Here is a 16,081-nt window from a genome sequence, read left to right on the forward strand (position 1 = left end):
ATTCCTACCTCCAGAAGAACCAAGGGGGAGACCTAACATTGGCCGGGAGGGGTGGGGGGGGGGGGTTCCTGCTTGCTTAAAAAAGTAAGGTCAAGCCAGATCAGCAGGGCACAGATTAAAGAAATTATGGCACAACTACACCGTGTTGTTGTCAGAAAAAAAGCTAAATTTGTACGGATGTGGTTAGACCCCTCCCACTGCTCTCAGGATGAAATGCTCCCATACCCCAGCCAGCCACCCTCCTTCCCTTTGCCCACAGGCACACCATGCTCCTTTCGGCCATGATGCCTTCTCAGGGGCTGCTCTCTCTGTTTACAAGTCTCTTCCCTGCTAATCAACCCTTATGATCTCAGCTCACATCAGAGGCCTTCCCTGACCTGAAGACAAGGTCACGTTCCTTGTTCACAGAACCAAGTGTCCTTCCCTGAGAGCCCTCCTATCTGTTTGTCATTTCATATTCCAGTGGCCTGACATCTTGATGTACATCTTTCTTCCCCACTAGATGACAGGGACCAGAGGACAGGAATCAGGTCTGGTTTTGCTCCAGCTCTAAGCACAAAAAAGTACATGACCAATAAATACGGCAGTGTAAGCGCACGAACCACTAGACACATTACACAAGAAAAATCAGTTGTGTGGTGACAGCAGGTACCACATAAAACAATCTGGGTGAGAAACAAGCCCACGAGAGGACACGTACAGAAAGACTTCAAAGGGCATCATGCTGTGATGATGACACGGTCGTGTTCTGGGTGATGAGGACACTGGTGTTCTCCCCTCAGGAAAATCCAGTAAGCCGCACACTCGAGTGCCATGTGCCCCTCTGTCCTGCATAGGATTTGGCAAAAAATTTCTAACAAAAGAAGTAACGGGGGCTGTGACTGGGACATCTTACCTGGAAGTCGGAGCCAAGGTCTTTGGCCAAAAGCAACTCCTTGGAGGGCCCCTGGGAGCCCAATGCAGGCAGCGATGAGAAGGGCTCTGGCTGCTCCTTGGAAGAGCCCCCCAGGGCGGCATCCGCCTTGCGTGTGAAGGCGTTGAGCTCCTGCTGCAGCAGACTCAGCCTCACCAGGATGGCGTGGATGAGCTTGGCATCCCTGGGACCCTCGCTGTTGTCGGGGGCCTCGTGCAGCCGAAAGTCAGCACACTCGTTGTCCAGACAGAGCCGGAGGCCAGCCGAGAAGCCGTTGGCGTCGGCCACCAGGACGTCGATGGCCTTGCTGACCAGCGCAGCCTGTTCCCTCAGCCCAGGCAGCGCCTCGGTCTCCCGGGCCCTGCAGAGCCGAGCAGCATGGGGGCTGGGGGCGTCGCCAAGAGCCGCGGGCACACACTGGGCAGAGTCCCCGGCCTCGGCGTCCGTCTCCAGCATGGGCCGTGTGCTCTGGCAGGAGGCGAGGTCACAGCGCTGGAGGTTGGAGAGCAGCACCCGGTTCTCGTACTGCAGCTTCTTGACCTTGCCGCTGAGCTCGCCGATCTGCAGCTTGGCGGCCGCCAGCTCCTCCTGCGAGGGCTCGCTGAGCACCGAGCAGCTGTCCTCCGACAGCGTCACGTCCAGCTCGTGCTCCGCGCGGAACTTGGCCAGCTCGGTCAGCAGCAGCTTGTTCTGGTCCTCCAGCTCGGCCGACGAACGCCGCAGCAGCTCCGCCTCCTCCTCCACGAACTGCAGGTGCCGCCGCAGCTCGGCCAGGCTCTCCCCGCACTCGCCGCCACCCAGCGCAGAGAGGGCCAGGCGGGCCTCGCCGCTGCCACCCCCGTGATCCTTCATGTCGTCCATCTCTGCCCGCAGGCCTCGGTTTTCCACCTCCAGCTCCACGATGCGGCGGCTCAGCAGGTTGGCTTCCTCCTCCACCAGCTTCAGGTGCACCTTCAGCTCGGTCTCCCGGGAGTGGGGCGCATCCGCCAGCTCCTCGGCGGACAGGGCGCCATCCAGGTCCCCGAAGAGCGAGCGGTACTTGAGCAGCTCCTCCTTCATGCTGTCGTTCTCCTTGGCGAGTTTGCTGAGCTTCTTACACATGAGGGCTGACTCCTCCTTTGCAAAGTGCAGCTGGCACTTCAGGTCCGCGCTGTCCTCCTGCAGCCGGATGGACACAAGGACACACAGGACTCAGGAAGGTGAGGGTCACGACCGCACTTCAGGGAGCGCTAACTACGTGCTGGGGGACACAGGAAGGAATCAGACAAGGCCCTGACTCTCGAGGAGCAGGGGAGACAGGGAGGGAGACCTCCTTGATGTGGCACAGCCTGGGGAATCCGGGAGGGCTTCCTGGAGTAGACAACATCCTGCCACACAACTGTTGCTGCCACTGCTGCTACCATGACTACTATAGTTTCCTCATCTGTAAAATGGGGCAGTTAACACTCCCTTCCTCATGGAGCCACGGGGAGGATTAAAAGAGATATTGTAGGAAAAGTGCCTGGCACGCTGACAATCCAGGATCACAAGAAGCTAACCGTACCCTATGCCTGACCTGTACCACATCTGTATGGAGCACTTGATCCATCTGCCAGTGCAAAAACCATGGGCTCCGGGCATCATATTGGGAAGTGAAATGAGCACTGAAGCCAAGAAAGTGAAAAGGAGAAGGGCGGGGTTGAGGCTGGGGAAGAGTGGGCTTCCCGGGCCACTTGGAGTTAGTTAGGCCTTGGCCCTTCAGATTCAAAATTGCCTGTGGGGGCCATGGGGGCTGCCAGGAAATACCTGCACCGAAGGCTTCTTGTCTGTCTTCCCCAGGGAGCGGGTTCCTCTCTTCTTCAAGGAATGCTAGAAATTAAAAACAAAATACAAAAAAAAACCTCAGAAAACTGAAAGCTCATAGGTTGATGATGGGCATCGAAAAGTAGTCAAGGTGCCTTGGGTTCCACTGTGGGCCCTCCTCCTTGCCCAGCCTAGCCCAGCCACGATCAGTGCTTGACAAGCACCAACTACTGAGTTACAGGGGTCTTCAAGAACACCCAGAACACCAGAAGCATGTAAGGAGAGGACTCTGATCACACATGCCCAGGGTTCCCCTCCAAACCCACATCTACATTAGGATCCAGTTCGCCTGGGCCAAGACCCAGAAATCTGGGTTTCTGTTCTTCTACGTCTTTCATTCATTCACCGAAGATTTCTTGAGTACCTATTATGTGTCAGGTACAGCGAGGCACAGAGGACACGGCAGTGAACAAGCCAGACAGGATACCTGGGGAGGATGCTATGGGCTCCACTCAGATTCCCGCCTCCTCAGAACTGGGGCACTTGTTCCCCCAACTAAGACGTAAGTGATGCCGCTGGCTGAGGGCAGCCCCCTCGTTCAAGATGATATGCCCAGATGCAATGACTGGTCCAGAGCCTCCTGCCTCAGCTCAGAACAACTCTTAACAGCCATCCCAGCTCCAGAGCTCCCCAGCAGATGGGCCAAAGCCGTTAGTGTGAATGCTCTGAGGCTCCTTGGTGGCATTATTCCCAAGGGGACTCTTCCATAAACACACAAATCTCCATTTCAGGGGGAATCCTGTCCTTATGAACTTTAATTCGGAATGCATACTAATAAACAAATGCATAATGGGTAAAACAGATCACAATTACACAGGAGGGACGGCTTGATTTTTCACAACTTAAATTGTAAGTTTTCATGCAAAATAACACCAAAATAGTCATAATTCAAAAATCCAGAACTGATATGAAAAGAAACTGATTTTTTTAAGAAATTAATACTCTTAATTAGATAAGCAAATTCTACATGGAAAAAAGTACCCTAAGAAAGTAAAAGTATAAACGATACTGGGAAGAACATTGCAGTTTATTGCACTGACAAAGGGTTAATATCCTAAGTACATATAGAGCTTCACAAAATATGAAACAAAAGGCCAACAAACATATACTAAAATGTGCTAGAGATAGAAAAACTGCTCAGGAAAAGAAAGGTAAAACGGCTTGTAACCAGAGGAAGATGTTCAACCCTATTCAAGATAGAGAAATGCAAATTAAAACTACATCTAGAGGGGTGCCTGGGTGGCTCAGTGGGTTAAAGCCTCTGCCTTTAGCTCAGGTCATGATCTCAGGATCATCGGATAGAGCCCCATGTTGGACTCTCTGCTCAGCAGGGAGCCTGCTCCCTCCCCCCTCTGCCTACTTGTGATCTCTGTCTGTCACATAAATAAAATCTTAAAAAAAAAAAAAAAAAAAAACTACACCCAGAGACCATTTCTCACCCATCGGATGGGCAAAAATCCAAACATCTGACAATATATTCTATTGGTGAAGCTATGAAGAAGCAGGAAAAGTCCTATTCCTCTGGGAAGAATGCAAATGGCACAAGCCCTATGGAGGGGAACTTGAGGAAATGTTACAATAATTTCTCCTAAAGTTTCTTGATGTTTAAAAAAGTCACTCAGGGGGCTCCTGGGTGGCTCAGTCGGTTAAGAGACTGACTTGATAACAGCTCAGGTCATGATCTCAAGGTCAAGGGTTCGAGCTCCCCACTCGTCCACCACAAAGTGCTCAGTGGGGATTCTGCTTGAAATTCTCTCTCTCCCTCTCCCTCTGCCCCTCTCTTTGCTCTAATAAATAAATACAATCTTTTAAATTTTTTTTAAAAATAACTTTTAAAAGTCACTCAGATGGATGAGTGTGTTGAAAATTCCTTCCCACGAGAAGGATGATTTATACTAAATGTACAGAACCTCGCTTGGGTTGCCTTTACTTTTCAAGTTCAAGTATTTTCTGAGTGCTCCCAGGTGTTTGAATGCATGCTTCCCTAGCCCCCCACCTCTCAAACCCATCCCTGAAGGTGAGAATTGATGAGAGAACAGAAGGCTGGCTGAGAACAAAGCAAAAGCTGACACCCTCCAATCTTCCCCCACCCCCACACTCCTGGGTGGGACATAGGTGACATTCTTTAGGAATTTCCCACCCATCTTAATGTTAATACCTTGCTACAGGGCAAAACGACCTTGGCAATGGCAAGGCCTCTGGTATCTGGTATCTTTTGTAGGTCCTCTTTAGCGTATGAAAATTCTATTGAAACCTCCCTTTTCCTTACCTCCCCCCTACTCCATGGTACTTAACCTGCCATCCCTCACCACTTGAGGTGGGGGGTGGCCAGCAGCAAGGGGGCAGCAGCTCTTCCTGCCCACAGGTCCTGTTCTTGTGCTTTAATAAACCACCATTTTGCACCAAAGATGTCTCAAGAATTCTTTCTTGGTCATCGGCTCCGGACCTCACCCCACTGAACCTCACCTATATTCTAGAACTTCATCAAGAACCATGGATCTAATCCAAGCCCCCAGCTCGCTGAAGGTGGGAGAAAGGTCCCACAGTAAATCCATAGCTGACCCGGGGCCAGTTCTCGACCGAGGTCCCGACATAGTTCCCCAAGACTTGGAAGGAGAAAATGTGCTCCGAGTGTTGGGGGCACAGCAGCTCTCAACCTGGGTGCGCATAACAATTACCTGGGGGAAATTGAACAAAAAATGCTGATGCTCCTGGTGCCAGAGATGCTGCTGTAATTGGCCAGGGTGGGTCCCAGGCATTGGGATTTTCAAACAGCTTCCCAGGTTGATCCTACAGTGTGCCCAGCCTAGAACCAGAGAGCCCAGGAACTGAACTCCAGCTGGGGTCTGAAGTGTATCTTGGAGCCCAATCAAATCCTAAAGAGACCTTTTGAAATGCAAACGAGGCAGGAAGACAGAGGCTGACATTTCAGCCACTGTGGGCCAAGAGCGAAGAGCCAGTATGTGAGAAGGGCTGATCTGGGATCTTTTGAAAATCAAGGAGAAGGCCGGAAATGGGGTGAAGCCACAAAACAGGTTCCCTCCACAAACAGCCCCTCCCACAAATGGCGCCTGGGAAGGGGGTGCTCAAAGGGACACCCGGGCATGGAGTGAGTGGTGAGGTGACAGTGAGGCTGGCAGATCCGGGCTGACTTATTGCAAGCTGAGGGGGAAGGGAGGCCTCCCCTGGGAGCTGAACTCCCGCAATCCCGCAACACTTGAGTTTCTCATCCTGGGCGAACCCCTTCCTCTCCCTACAGAACTGAGCCGCTTCAGGTGATTGTCAAGCATTGCAGACTCCCTGGAGGGAGGAAATGGGGTGACAGGAAGGGGGGGCAGGGCGCTATGAGGTCTCACCCACCACATATAAAGGAATGAAATCCAGGGCACCTGGATGGCTCAGTGGGTTAAGCCTCTGCCTTCGGCTCAGGTCATGATCTCAGGGTCCTGGGATCCAGCCCCACATCGGGCTCTCTGCTTGGCAGGGAGTCTGCTTCTCCCTCTCTCTCTGCCTTCCTTTCTGCCTATCTGTGATCTCTTTCTATCAAATAAATAAATAAAATCTAAAAAAAAAAAAAAAAAAAAAAAAAAAGGGAATGAAACCCTACCATGCCTAACACCATTAAAAAGGAAGTACGGGAGTGGGATTTCCTGACATAGTAAAGTCTCTGGGACATCTGGGTAAGGAAAAGAAGGAACCCGTGCAACAAAACCCACAACCCAAATGTCCACCAACTGACAAATGGACAAAATGTGGTATATCCACATGCGGAGTATCATCGCTCACCCACCGAAAATAACGAAGGACTCGTACTTGATACCATATGTGTGTATCCTGAAAACAGCACGCTAAGTGAAGGAAGCCAGTCCCAAAAAGCCACAGAATGTAGGATACCATTTACATAAAATGTCCACAGTAGGCAAATCCACAATGATAGAGAGCAGATCAGTGGTTGCCCAGGGCTGGGCATGGCCCCCCCAGTGGCTGGGGAGAGACTGTTGATGGGCTTGGGGTTCTGGACGGAGAAAGTGGTGAAGGTTGTTCAGCTCTGAATAGTCTACAAAACCACTGAACTGTACATTTTAAAAAGATGAACTTTATCGTATGTGAATTATATCTCAATAAAGCTGTTATAAAAAGGAAAAACCTAGAGCATATTACCATTGTTAGAGAAATAGGGTGTGTGTGTGTGTGTGTGTGTGAGAAGAACATACTGTGTGTGTGTGTGTGTGTGTGTGCACGCGCGTGCGCGCGCACAACATACCCCACCCAGGCTGTTCACAATGAGAATAAAGCAAACTTACACTTGGCTCTGTCTTACCCCACATTTGTGGCCGGTGGGGGAGACACAGTCCTCCAGCTTTTTCTTTAAGACTTTTTTCTCATTCCAAAATAGTTTTAAAAATAAATTAATATAGAAAAATACCTCACTGTAAATCTACACAACAGTGACAATCAGAAGTCCCCCCCCCCACCCCCGCCCTGGCCCTGTCATTCTCTCCCCAACCTGAGGGTGACCACAGCAGCCAGACAATTGGAGCTCCTTCTTGACCTTTGGCTCTGTGTTTAAATACTGAAATAGACGGTGCTCTTTTAGACTTTTCTTTCCTTCCTATGTTTACTTGACTCTGTGATCTCTGATTTTTATAATAAGCACCTCAGGCAGAAGAAAACCCCAACCACCCAGCATTTTTAAGAAGTTTGTGTTCATGCTACATTATTCTACACGTTACAGAAACCATGGATACAATATAATCCCATCTTTATTTTCTAAAAATACACAGAGAAATACACATTGTGTGAATACGGAGAAAGGCTAAAAAGACGCAAACCAACCTGCTAACCACGGGTTAAGCTGGGTCAGGAGCAGAATTGAAGGAGGTGGTTAAGAGAGGCTTTCCTTCTCATTTTTTATGTAGGGTTATTATTATTTCTATTATTTTTTTAGATAACACATTCACATTATTCAAGCTTCAAAAACCACAAAAATGGGGGAATTTGGGGGGCGATGTAAGAGATCTAAGCTTTCAGTTATGGTCTGAATAGGTCTCCGGGATGAAAGGTACAGCACAGGATATGTAGTCGATGGTGTTGTAACAGGGCTGCATGGTGACGGACGGCAGCTACATCTATGGTAAGGACAGCAAAATGTGCAGACTTGTTCAATCACTATGTCGTACACCTGATACCAATGTCACGTTGTGCGTCAACTACACTTTTAAAAAAAAAATCACAAAAAGGAACAAAGTGAGCCCAAGTCCCCAGTTTTTCTGCCCAAGGCAACCAATACCACTGGGGTCAGATGTACCCTTAGTGGTAGGCTGGGCCCGCCCTGATGTGCTTTTGTAGTGATATTTTTGCTTCACTGAGCACTTCTGTTAGAAGGGAAAAAAATGCATCTAGACCTATACATTGCAATATGTGTGTGCATGTAAGAAGAGAAATGTTTTGGAAGTATATGCCCCTGCCACCCAAATAATAATTTGATAATTACTCAGAGTAACTCCCCCTGAATACTGGATTACAGGTGAATTTTTCCTTCTTATGACTTACTTATATTTTCTATTAGTCTTCCTCTAACCTGTCGGGTGGAGGGAGGAAAATCATAGTGAGAAGTTTTTTACATACTGTCCCAAGAAAAGTCCCTGGACACCTCTCCAACTGGCAGACAGTACACTTTGAGTACCATGAACCTCCCATGTAACCTCACTGGGAAGGGAGGGCAGTGGGCAGAGACGAGGGGCCAGAGCGGGAAACACTTTCAGGACCAGAGGGACTGCAGCCTTTTCTGGTTAGAACTGACCCTCCCTCTCCCCCCTCCCAAGCCATTTGGGCTCCCACACTACCCTTTAGCTCTGGAGGGAAAACAAGGCAGGCTCACAGAGCACAAAGACCTCCTTCCCTCTGCAGGGCAGCAGCTGGCCAGGCGGCCTGGGGGGCTGCGGTGCCCCTTGAGGGAGCCAGGGCCTGTCAGAGCCCCTTTGTGGAGCCCCCAGGGGCAGATGTTCTGGCCCCAGGCCTCAGGAGAGTGGGAAGAAAGGGGCAAGGAGGGACAGTCGCAGCCACCAACAAGAATGCCTGTCGCTAAGTGACGGACCCCAAGGGCACATTCTTTGGCCTGCAAACATCAGGGACTTCCCCACCAACCAGCAGTAACTCACAAGACCATCTCTGAGCAGCCAGGGTAGGGCCTTTCAGCATCCTTGGTCTAATGGCTCCTGCTAGGAGCACAGCCTATGTCCTGCCTCATCTTTCTCTCTAGTAGATTGGTTCCCCCGCATGTCCAGGCCGCACAGAGAAGCTGCCTGAGCTCAGCTCTGGAGGGGCCCCTGTGCTCCAATGCCTTCCCTGCTCCCCTGCTGCCAGGAAACAGAGACCAACCTTCAAGGAATAAAAATGAACCTGCTGCCAAAACAGCTGGGCAGATTTTCACCAAATATGGAGGGGATGCTTGAAAGGGTCTCACTGAAAACACAGATGGCGCTGTGCGTGCAAAATTTACTCTAGAGGGGGCCTGCGGTGGGGGTGCGTCTTGAAGACTGAGGCAGCTAGAGGCCACGTGGCTCTGCGCTAAGGGGAGACCATCTGGGGGAAGGAAGCAAAGACTGGCTTAGACATGAGCCTCACGTCAGAAGTCACGGGGACCCACACTGACAACGGCAGGCACGATTTGCGATCTAACTGCTCCTTATCCGGGCAAGTGGCAGCTTGCTATAGACCCCGCCTTGCTAAGGGCAGCAGAAATGTGTTCTTTAAGGTAAATGGGACTGCAGACCCAGAGCCAGCCAGCAGTTTGAAAGGGTGATGAGGATCCCCAGCATTTACCAAGCCCTTCCCCTCGGCTAAGCACCTCACCTGCTCATCCCTGAGAAGCAGGCACGCATATTCCTGTTTTATAAAAGAACAAACCAAGCCCTGGGACAGTTCCACGATTGGCCCAGCAGCACAGTCTCTGGCAAGTGAGTGGCAACGTGAACGCCAGCATTCAAACTCAGGCCCGTGTGACCCCAAATTCGAGCCTGACCCGCACCACACAAACCACGGCCTGGATGCATCAGACGACACCGCCAGCAGAACCCAGCGTTGAACCTGGGTGATGTGATGCCGGTCAGCGCCCTGTCTACCCCATCAGAGTGGGAATCAGGGTAAGAAGCTGGTGCCAGAGACAGAGGGGCTCCCTCCCTGCAGTTAGCAGCCCCTTTAGAGGCTCTGAAAACACAGCGGATCCTAGGGAGGTCCCTGGACAGGGTGAGGAAAGCGGGGCAGCACCTAAGAGTTGGGGTGACTTTGGGAGATAGAGTTCTGGGTTGGAAGCCCATCTTTGTCTTTTCCTAGTCCCATCTACATGCAGCAGTCCACTCCTGGGTATACACCCAGGAGAGCTAAACCCGGATCTTGTACAAAACCCGTGTGCAAATGTATGGAGCAGCATTCCTTTTACTAGTCCGAAGGCGGAAACAACCCAAATGTCCATCAACTGATGAGTGGACACACAAAATGTCTATCTATACAATGGATTACTATTTGACCATAAAAAGGAATTAAGTACTGACACATACTTCAACCCAGATGAACCTTGAAAACCTGATGTTGCGTGAAAAAAGCCAGTCATAAAACATCACCTATCACAGCATTCCATTCGTATGAAATGTCCGGGACAGGCAAATCCAGAGCCACCGTGGAGATTAGTGGTTGCCAGGGGCTGGAGGGCAGGGGGAAACAGGGAGTGACTACTAACGGGTACGGGCTTTCTTTCAGGGACAGTGGAAATATTCTAGAGTTAGATCATGGTGATGGACGTACAACACCATGAATACATTAAAAACCATTAAATTTGGGGCACCTGGGTGGCTCAGTGGGTTAAAGCCTCAGCCTTCAGCTTGGGTCATGATTTCAGGATCCTGGGATAGAGCCCTACATCTGGCTCTCTGCTCACCAGGAAGCCTATTTCCCTCTCTCTCTCTGCCTGCCTCTCTGCCTACTTGTGATCTATCTCTCTGTCAAATAAATAAATAAAATCTTTAAAAAAAAACAAAAAAACAAAAAATCAAAACCGTTAAATTTGACATTTTTAAATGGTGAATTTTATAGAATGTGAATTTTTTTTTTAAGATTTTTTATTTATTTACTTGACAGACAGAGATCACAAGTAGGCAGAGAGGCAGGCAGAGAGAGATAAGAAGAAGCAGGCTCCCCGAGGAGCAGAGAGCCTGATGTGGGGCTCGATCCCAGGACCCTGGGATCATGACCTGAGCTGAAGGCAGAGGCTTTAACCCACTGAGCCACCCAGGTGCTCCTATAGAATGTGAATTATGATTAAAATACTGTCGAGAAGAGTAGCACCTATAAAATGAGGATAACAGCTCTAGGTATGTTGAGAGGCCGTTGGTGTGGCGCCTGGTACAGAGCAAGCACTCGGACACAGCCACTATATTCTAATACATCATGTCAACACTCATACTGGCTTTCTGCCTAAAACTCGAGAATGATACTGGACGAGGGGGAGGCTGCTGTTACAATTCTTTAGCCGCAGCCCAGCAGGGCAACGGTGCCACTGCAGAGGGCAGGTGGGGCTGGCCACCCTCCCTTCTCTCCAGCGAAGAGTGATCTCCATGGGAACCACATCAGCTCAGGCCAGGGGCTCCTGTTCCCAGCTGGGTGACAGTATCGCCACAGCAACCTGTCAGGATGGCAAAGGCAGAGCTGGATGATGGGACTCCAGCAGCTCTGGCAGAATGGCTAAGGGACCCTCAACTCCATGGAAACCATGTCAGGAAGGAGGAGGGGAAGGGGACCAGGCAATCAGCAAATAAGCACAGGGCCACGCCCCCTCGCCCAGATCCCAACAAGCCAAGGGGCATGTCCCGGGAGGGCCAGACCTGCCTTGCTGACATTGCCTTCCTAGGGGAACTGAACCGGTATTTCTTGAGCACCTACTGCCCAGCACCACGCAGCCCCATATGGGGTTCTTTACATGCTTGACTGTATTTCAAACTTCACAAATAATCCCCCCACCCAAATCCACCTAACTACAGCACTAATTAAAAGAACATGAAGCAAACTCATTTTCTTTCCTGTGCCATTCCCACCATCTCTCACTCCTTAGTTCAGGGGATTTTCCTCCTCGCCTCTGCCATGCATTTGCACATACACATGCCCCCAAACCAGTCTGCTCTGTATGCCTTTTCAAAATACTTAGTGGGACTGCACTATATAAATATATATACACACACAGCTCTCTAACTTTCTTTTCCTATTAGATATCTTTCAGCACCAGTACTTACATATCTACCTTTTTTTTTTTAACTGTGCTAACATATACATAGCATGAAATTTACCATTTCTAGTCATTTTCAAGGATACATTTCAGTGGCACTAGGTGCATTCGCTTTGCCAAGCAACCACTATTCATCTCTAGAACTTTTTTATTAGCCTAAACTGAAACTCTATATCCACCGAATACCAATACCCCACTCCCTCCTCTCTTTAGCACCTGGCTACCTCTACCCTGCTTTCTGCCTCCATGAATTTGGACTACCCTACATATGTCCTATACTTGGAACCATCTAATACTGGTCCATTGGTGGCTGGCTTATGTCACTTAGCATCATGTCTTCAAGGTTCATCCATGGTGTAGCATGTGTGAGAATTTCATTCCTTTTCAAAGCTTACCAAGAGTCTACTGTATGGGGCGCCTGGGTGGCTCAGTGGGTTAAGCCGCTGCTTTCGGCTCAGGTCATGATCTCAGGGTCCTGGGATCGAGCCCCGCATTGGGCTCTCTGCTCAGCGGGGAGCCTGCTTCCCTCTCTCTCTCTCTCTGCCTGCCTCTCCATCTACTTGTGATTTCTCTCTGTCAAATAAATAAATAAAATCTTTAAAAAAAAAAAAAGTCTACTGTATATATATATATATATATATATATATACACTGATGGCCATTTGGGTTGCTTCTACTTTTCGCCTATCATGAATATTGTTGCTCAGAACAAAGGGGTACAAATATCTGTTCAGATCCCTGCATTCAGTTCTTTGGGGACAGATCCCAAAGTGGAATTGCTGGCTCATATAATAATAACTGCATGTTTAATTTGTTTAGGAATCGCCATACTACTTTATTCTTTTTAACTTCTTCATAGGGTTCTATGGTTCCCTAATCTGTCATAAACAACCTCATGGGCTGGGTACTGTTATTATCCTAATATCAAATGGAGAAATGGAAACTTAGAGGGGATGTGGCTTCTGCTAAGGAAGGGGGCGCTGAAGTCAGGCAACCTGTCCCTCTCTGGGCCTCAGTTTCCTCTCCTTTACAATAGAAACACGCTGAGTTGGAGCGCCTGGGTGGCTCAGTCAGTTAAGTTTCCGACTCTTGATTTTGGCTCGGGTCATCATCTCAGGGTCATATGCTCAGTGAGGAGTCTGCTTCTCAACCTCTGCCCCTCCCCCTGCTCACACACATACTCTCTCCAAATTAATCTTTAAAAAACAAAATAGAAACATGCTAAGTTTCAAGGCACTCTCTGAAACTGTATCCCCTTTTCACTATCAAGGGTGGCAGCACTGAGATGGGTGAAGAGGGCCCCTGTGCTGTGGGCCAGACCACAGGTCGGGAGGGGTGGGGCGGTGGGGCGGGAGCGACAAGGGGCAGGAGGCTGCCGAGGGAGGGGACCTCCCCCCTGGCCCTTAGCAGCAAATGCCCTCTGTCTCTACACTGAGAAACCACTGGCACGTCACACCAACACACCCAGAGGAAGGGTAGCCGGAGAACTGTTCTGGCCTCAGGGCTGTGGTGTTCCAGTCCTGGAACACTGACATGCTTGTCCTCGGGGAAGGTGGGGAGTGCCCTAGAACAATGTACAATCCCAGGACACCCTCATGCGCAGCCAGACAGCTGAGGCCCAGCTGTGCCTCTGTGGTCAGAAGCTGCCCAGAGCCGTCAGGAACACAGACCCCTGATTCTAGAGGATTCTAGCCCTAGGCAGATGGCATCACCTAGGCAGGTGGCTTTCAAGAGGCATTCTACAGAGCCCCTGGGCCGCGTGCAACCTGAGGACATCTCTCTTTCTCTCAGAGGCTGTTTCCTCATCCAAAAATGGGTACAATCACAACCTCACTGGGCCTTTATGAAACTGTTGAGGGAAAGTGTCTAGCACGGTACTTAACACGCCACATGCCCAACACAAAGCAGAAGACAGTAAGTACGTGTAAGTGGAAGGACTCACATGAGCAAAGCCAGAGAGGCTGGTGCCTGGGGGCCATATTTCAGGAAGCATCTAACGTCCTAACATCTGTGCTGAGACACCGGCCAGAGGCTCGGCCCCAGCACTGCCTCCACACCTAATGGCAGCCCCTAAATCACGTCCACACAAGTTACAGCGAGTCCTCACAAGACTGGGGGCGTCCTTGTCCTGTTCTGTAGGTGAGGAAACTGAGACAGAGGGCCAGGCCCCACGCTGGGTACCATGGAGTGCTTCCCGGTTAATCCTCCCACAGCTGCGGTTCTTAGGTGGATGTCTGTCTCCTTCATGGGCCCATGGGCTCCTGGAGGACAGGAATCAGTGTCTTTCATTCACCACTGTGCCCTCAGCGTCTGGGACACAGCACACACAGCAGTACTTGGGAAATGTGTGTTGCAGGAATGAACGCATGAATAAGACAGCTCTGCCAGTTACAGGCGTAACTGTGCAGACACAGCGGTTCAGAGCCCCGGCTGGGTGGGGCTGGCATGCGCCCACCTGCCCCGGCCTGGCCCTGCCTGGGACGAACGGGTCCTCACCTCTCTCGGCCGTTCCAGCTCCGTCTGCAGCACCTGCTTGGCCAGCTCGGTCTCGATGAGCCGCTGCCGGAGCTCCTCGTTCTCCTCCTCCAGCCGCGCCCGTTTCTTCTCCACCGCCTCTAGCTCCTTATGCAGCCGCACGGAGATGTCCTTAGAGACCTGCGCAAGGGTGGGTGATGAGCAGGGACCCCACCCCGCCCCGTTCCGCTAGGCCCCATTCCGCCCTGCCCCGCCTTGGCTGCAGAGCAACCCCCCAGCAGACAGGGTCTCTCACCACTCCCACTTAGCAGATGAGAAAACCGAGGCACAGAGAAGTCAGTAGAGGGTAGGGGGGTCACACAACCAGAAAAGAGCAGAAGCAAAACCCAAACGCAGGCACCCTGTGCTCCCAGTGTCTATAACACAGTTCAGGCCCCAGGAAGCTGGGAAGACCCTGCCTGTTCTTAAGCAAGGCCTTCTCCATTATCCAGCACATTCGGTGTTTCCAATTCTCACAAGAGCCTGTGGCAGGGCCAGCTCATTTTAAAGGAAGGGAAGTCAGCTGGAGTGGAAACCAGAGCAAGACGGGCAGCCCCCAGAGCCATCCGAATCCCACTGCTGCCACCAACCAGCACGTGATCCTGGGCAAACCATTTCCCCACCCTGTGCCTCAGTCTCCTTAACTGCAAAATGGGTGTAGTAATAGTGGCAGCCTCATGGGCCCAGCAGGAGGACTGAATCAGCAATTGCACAAAACACCTTGGCCCTGGGCCAGCACAGCGAGTGCTGGGGGAGTGCTCAGGCCGGGGGAGTGCTCAGGCCGAAGCTCAGAGAGGGGCATGACTTGCTGGAAGTCATGATGTGACCCTGAGGCTGGTTTCCAATTGTCTGGGATATAGAACATGCTCTAAATGACAAAGGCTGGGCGTGGGTCCAAGTCATCCCTACAGAAAGGAACTAACAGAGCTGCAAATGCCAATCCTGGTGCCAGGGCTCTGCAGCAAAGCACCCCGTTTCCTCAAGGACACCCTGAGGGTCAAAGGCCAGGAAAGGGGAGCCCCTGGAGGTGTGGTAGGCTCCTCTGAGCCGGTAAGTCCCAACTACCCCTGAGCCATCCAGGCACTATCATTTGTCAAAAACCTACCATGTGCCAGATTCATGCACCTTTACCCCAATTCTGTGTGAGGCTCGCTGCCTAAGTGACCTGACTCGGGGTCATGCCAAGGCAGGGTAAGCTGAGCTAGAGGGAGCCCCTAGAATCTGCCTGAGAGGCCAACGTGGCCAGGCTCTGGAGGCGTCCGAGGGCTTTGCCAGCAAGAGGTATGTAAGGGGCAGACAGCCCAACGCCCCAGGCCTGCCAGGCTCGGAAACAGCAGGGGAAGAGGGCCTCCTCCACGCCGGAAGCGAAGAGGGCCCTCCCTGCCTCTGCCCTCTGCCTGGACCCAGGCCCAGCTCGGCATGGCCCCACTGGCAGTGTGAGAGACAGGCCAGGAAAAACAACGGCCAGAAAGGAAATTCAGCCCTGCCTCCCCCTCCCTCTGGTGCCCACTGCCGCACTCTGCCCCTGAAGATCTC

General features: G+C 51.1%; 1 protein-coding gene across 2 annotated transcripts in view; it reads right to left on the reverse strand.

Moving 5' to 3' along the window:
* Nucleotides 1–16,081, reverse strand: part of MTCL2 (microtubule crosslinking factor 2) — a 68,675-nt gene that overhangs the window by 27,231 nt on the left and 25,363 nt on the right. For both annotated transcript variants that reach the window (XM_082746197.1, XM_082746196.1), the window contains exons 3-5: nucleotides 14,528–14,686; nucleotides 2,699–2,761; nucleotides 896–2,071 (exon numbers count right to left, since the gene is read on the reverse strand). In XM_082746197.1, coding sequence (XP_082602323.1) covers nucleotides 896–2,071; nucleotides 2,699–2,761; nucleotides 14,528–14,686 — 1,398 coding nt within the window. The remainder of the gene's footprint in view (nucleotides 1–895; nucleotides 2,072–2,698; nucleotides 2,762–14,527; nucleotides 14,687–16,081) is intronic.

This window comes from Mustela nivalis (assembly GCF_964662115.1).
Source record: "Mustela nivalis genome assembly, chromosome: 8".
Lineage (NCBI taxonomy): Eukaryota > Metazoa > Chordata > Mammalia > Carnivora > Mustelidae > Mustela > Mustela nivalis.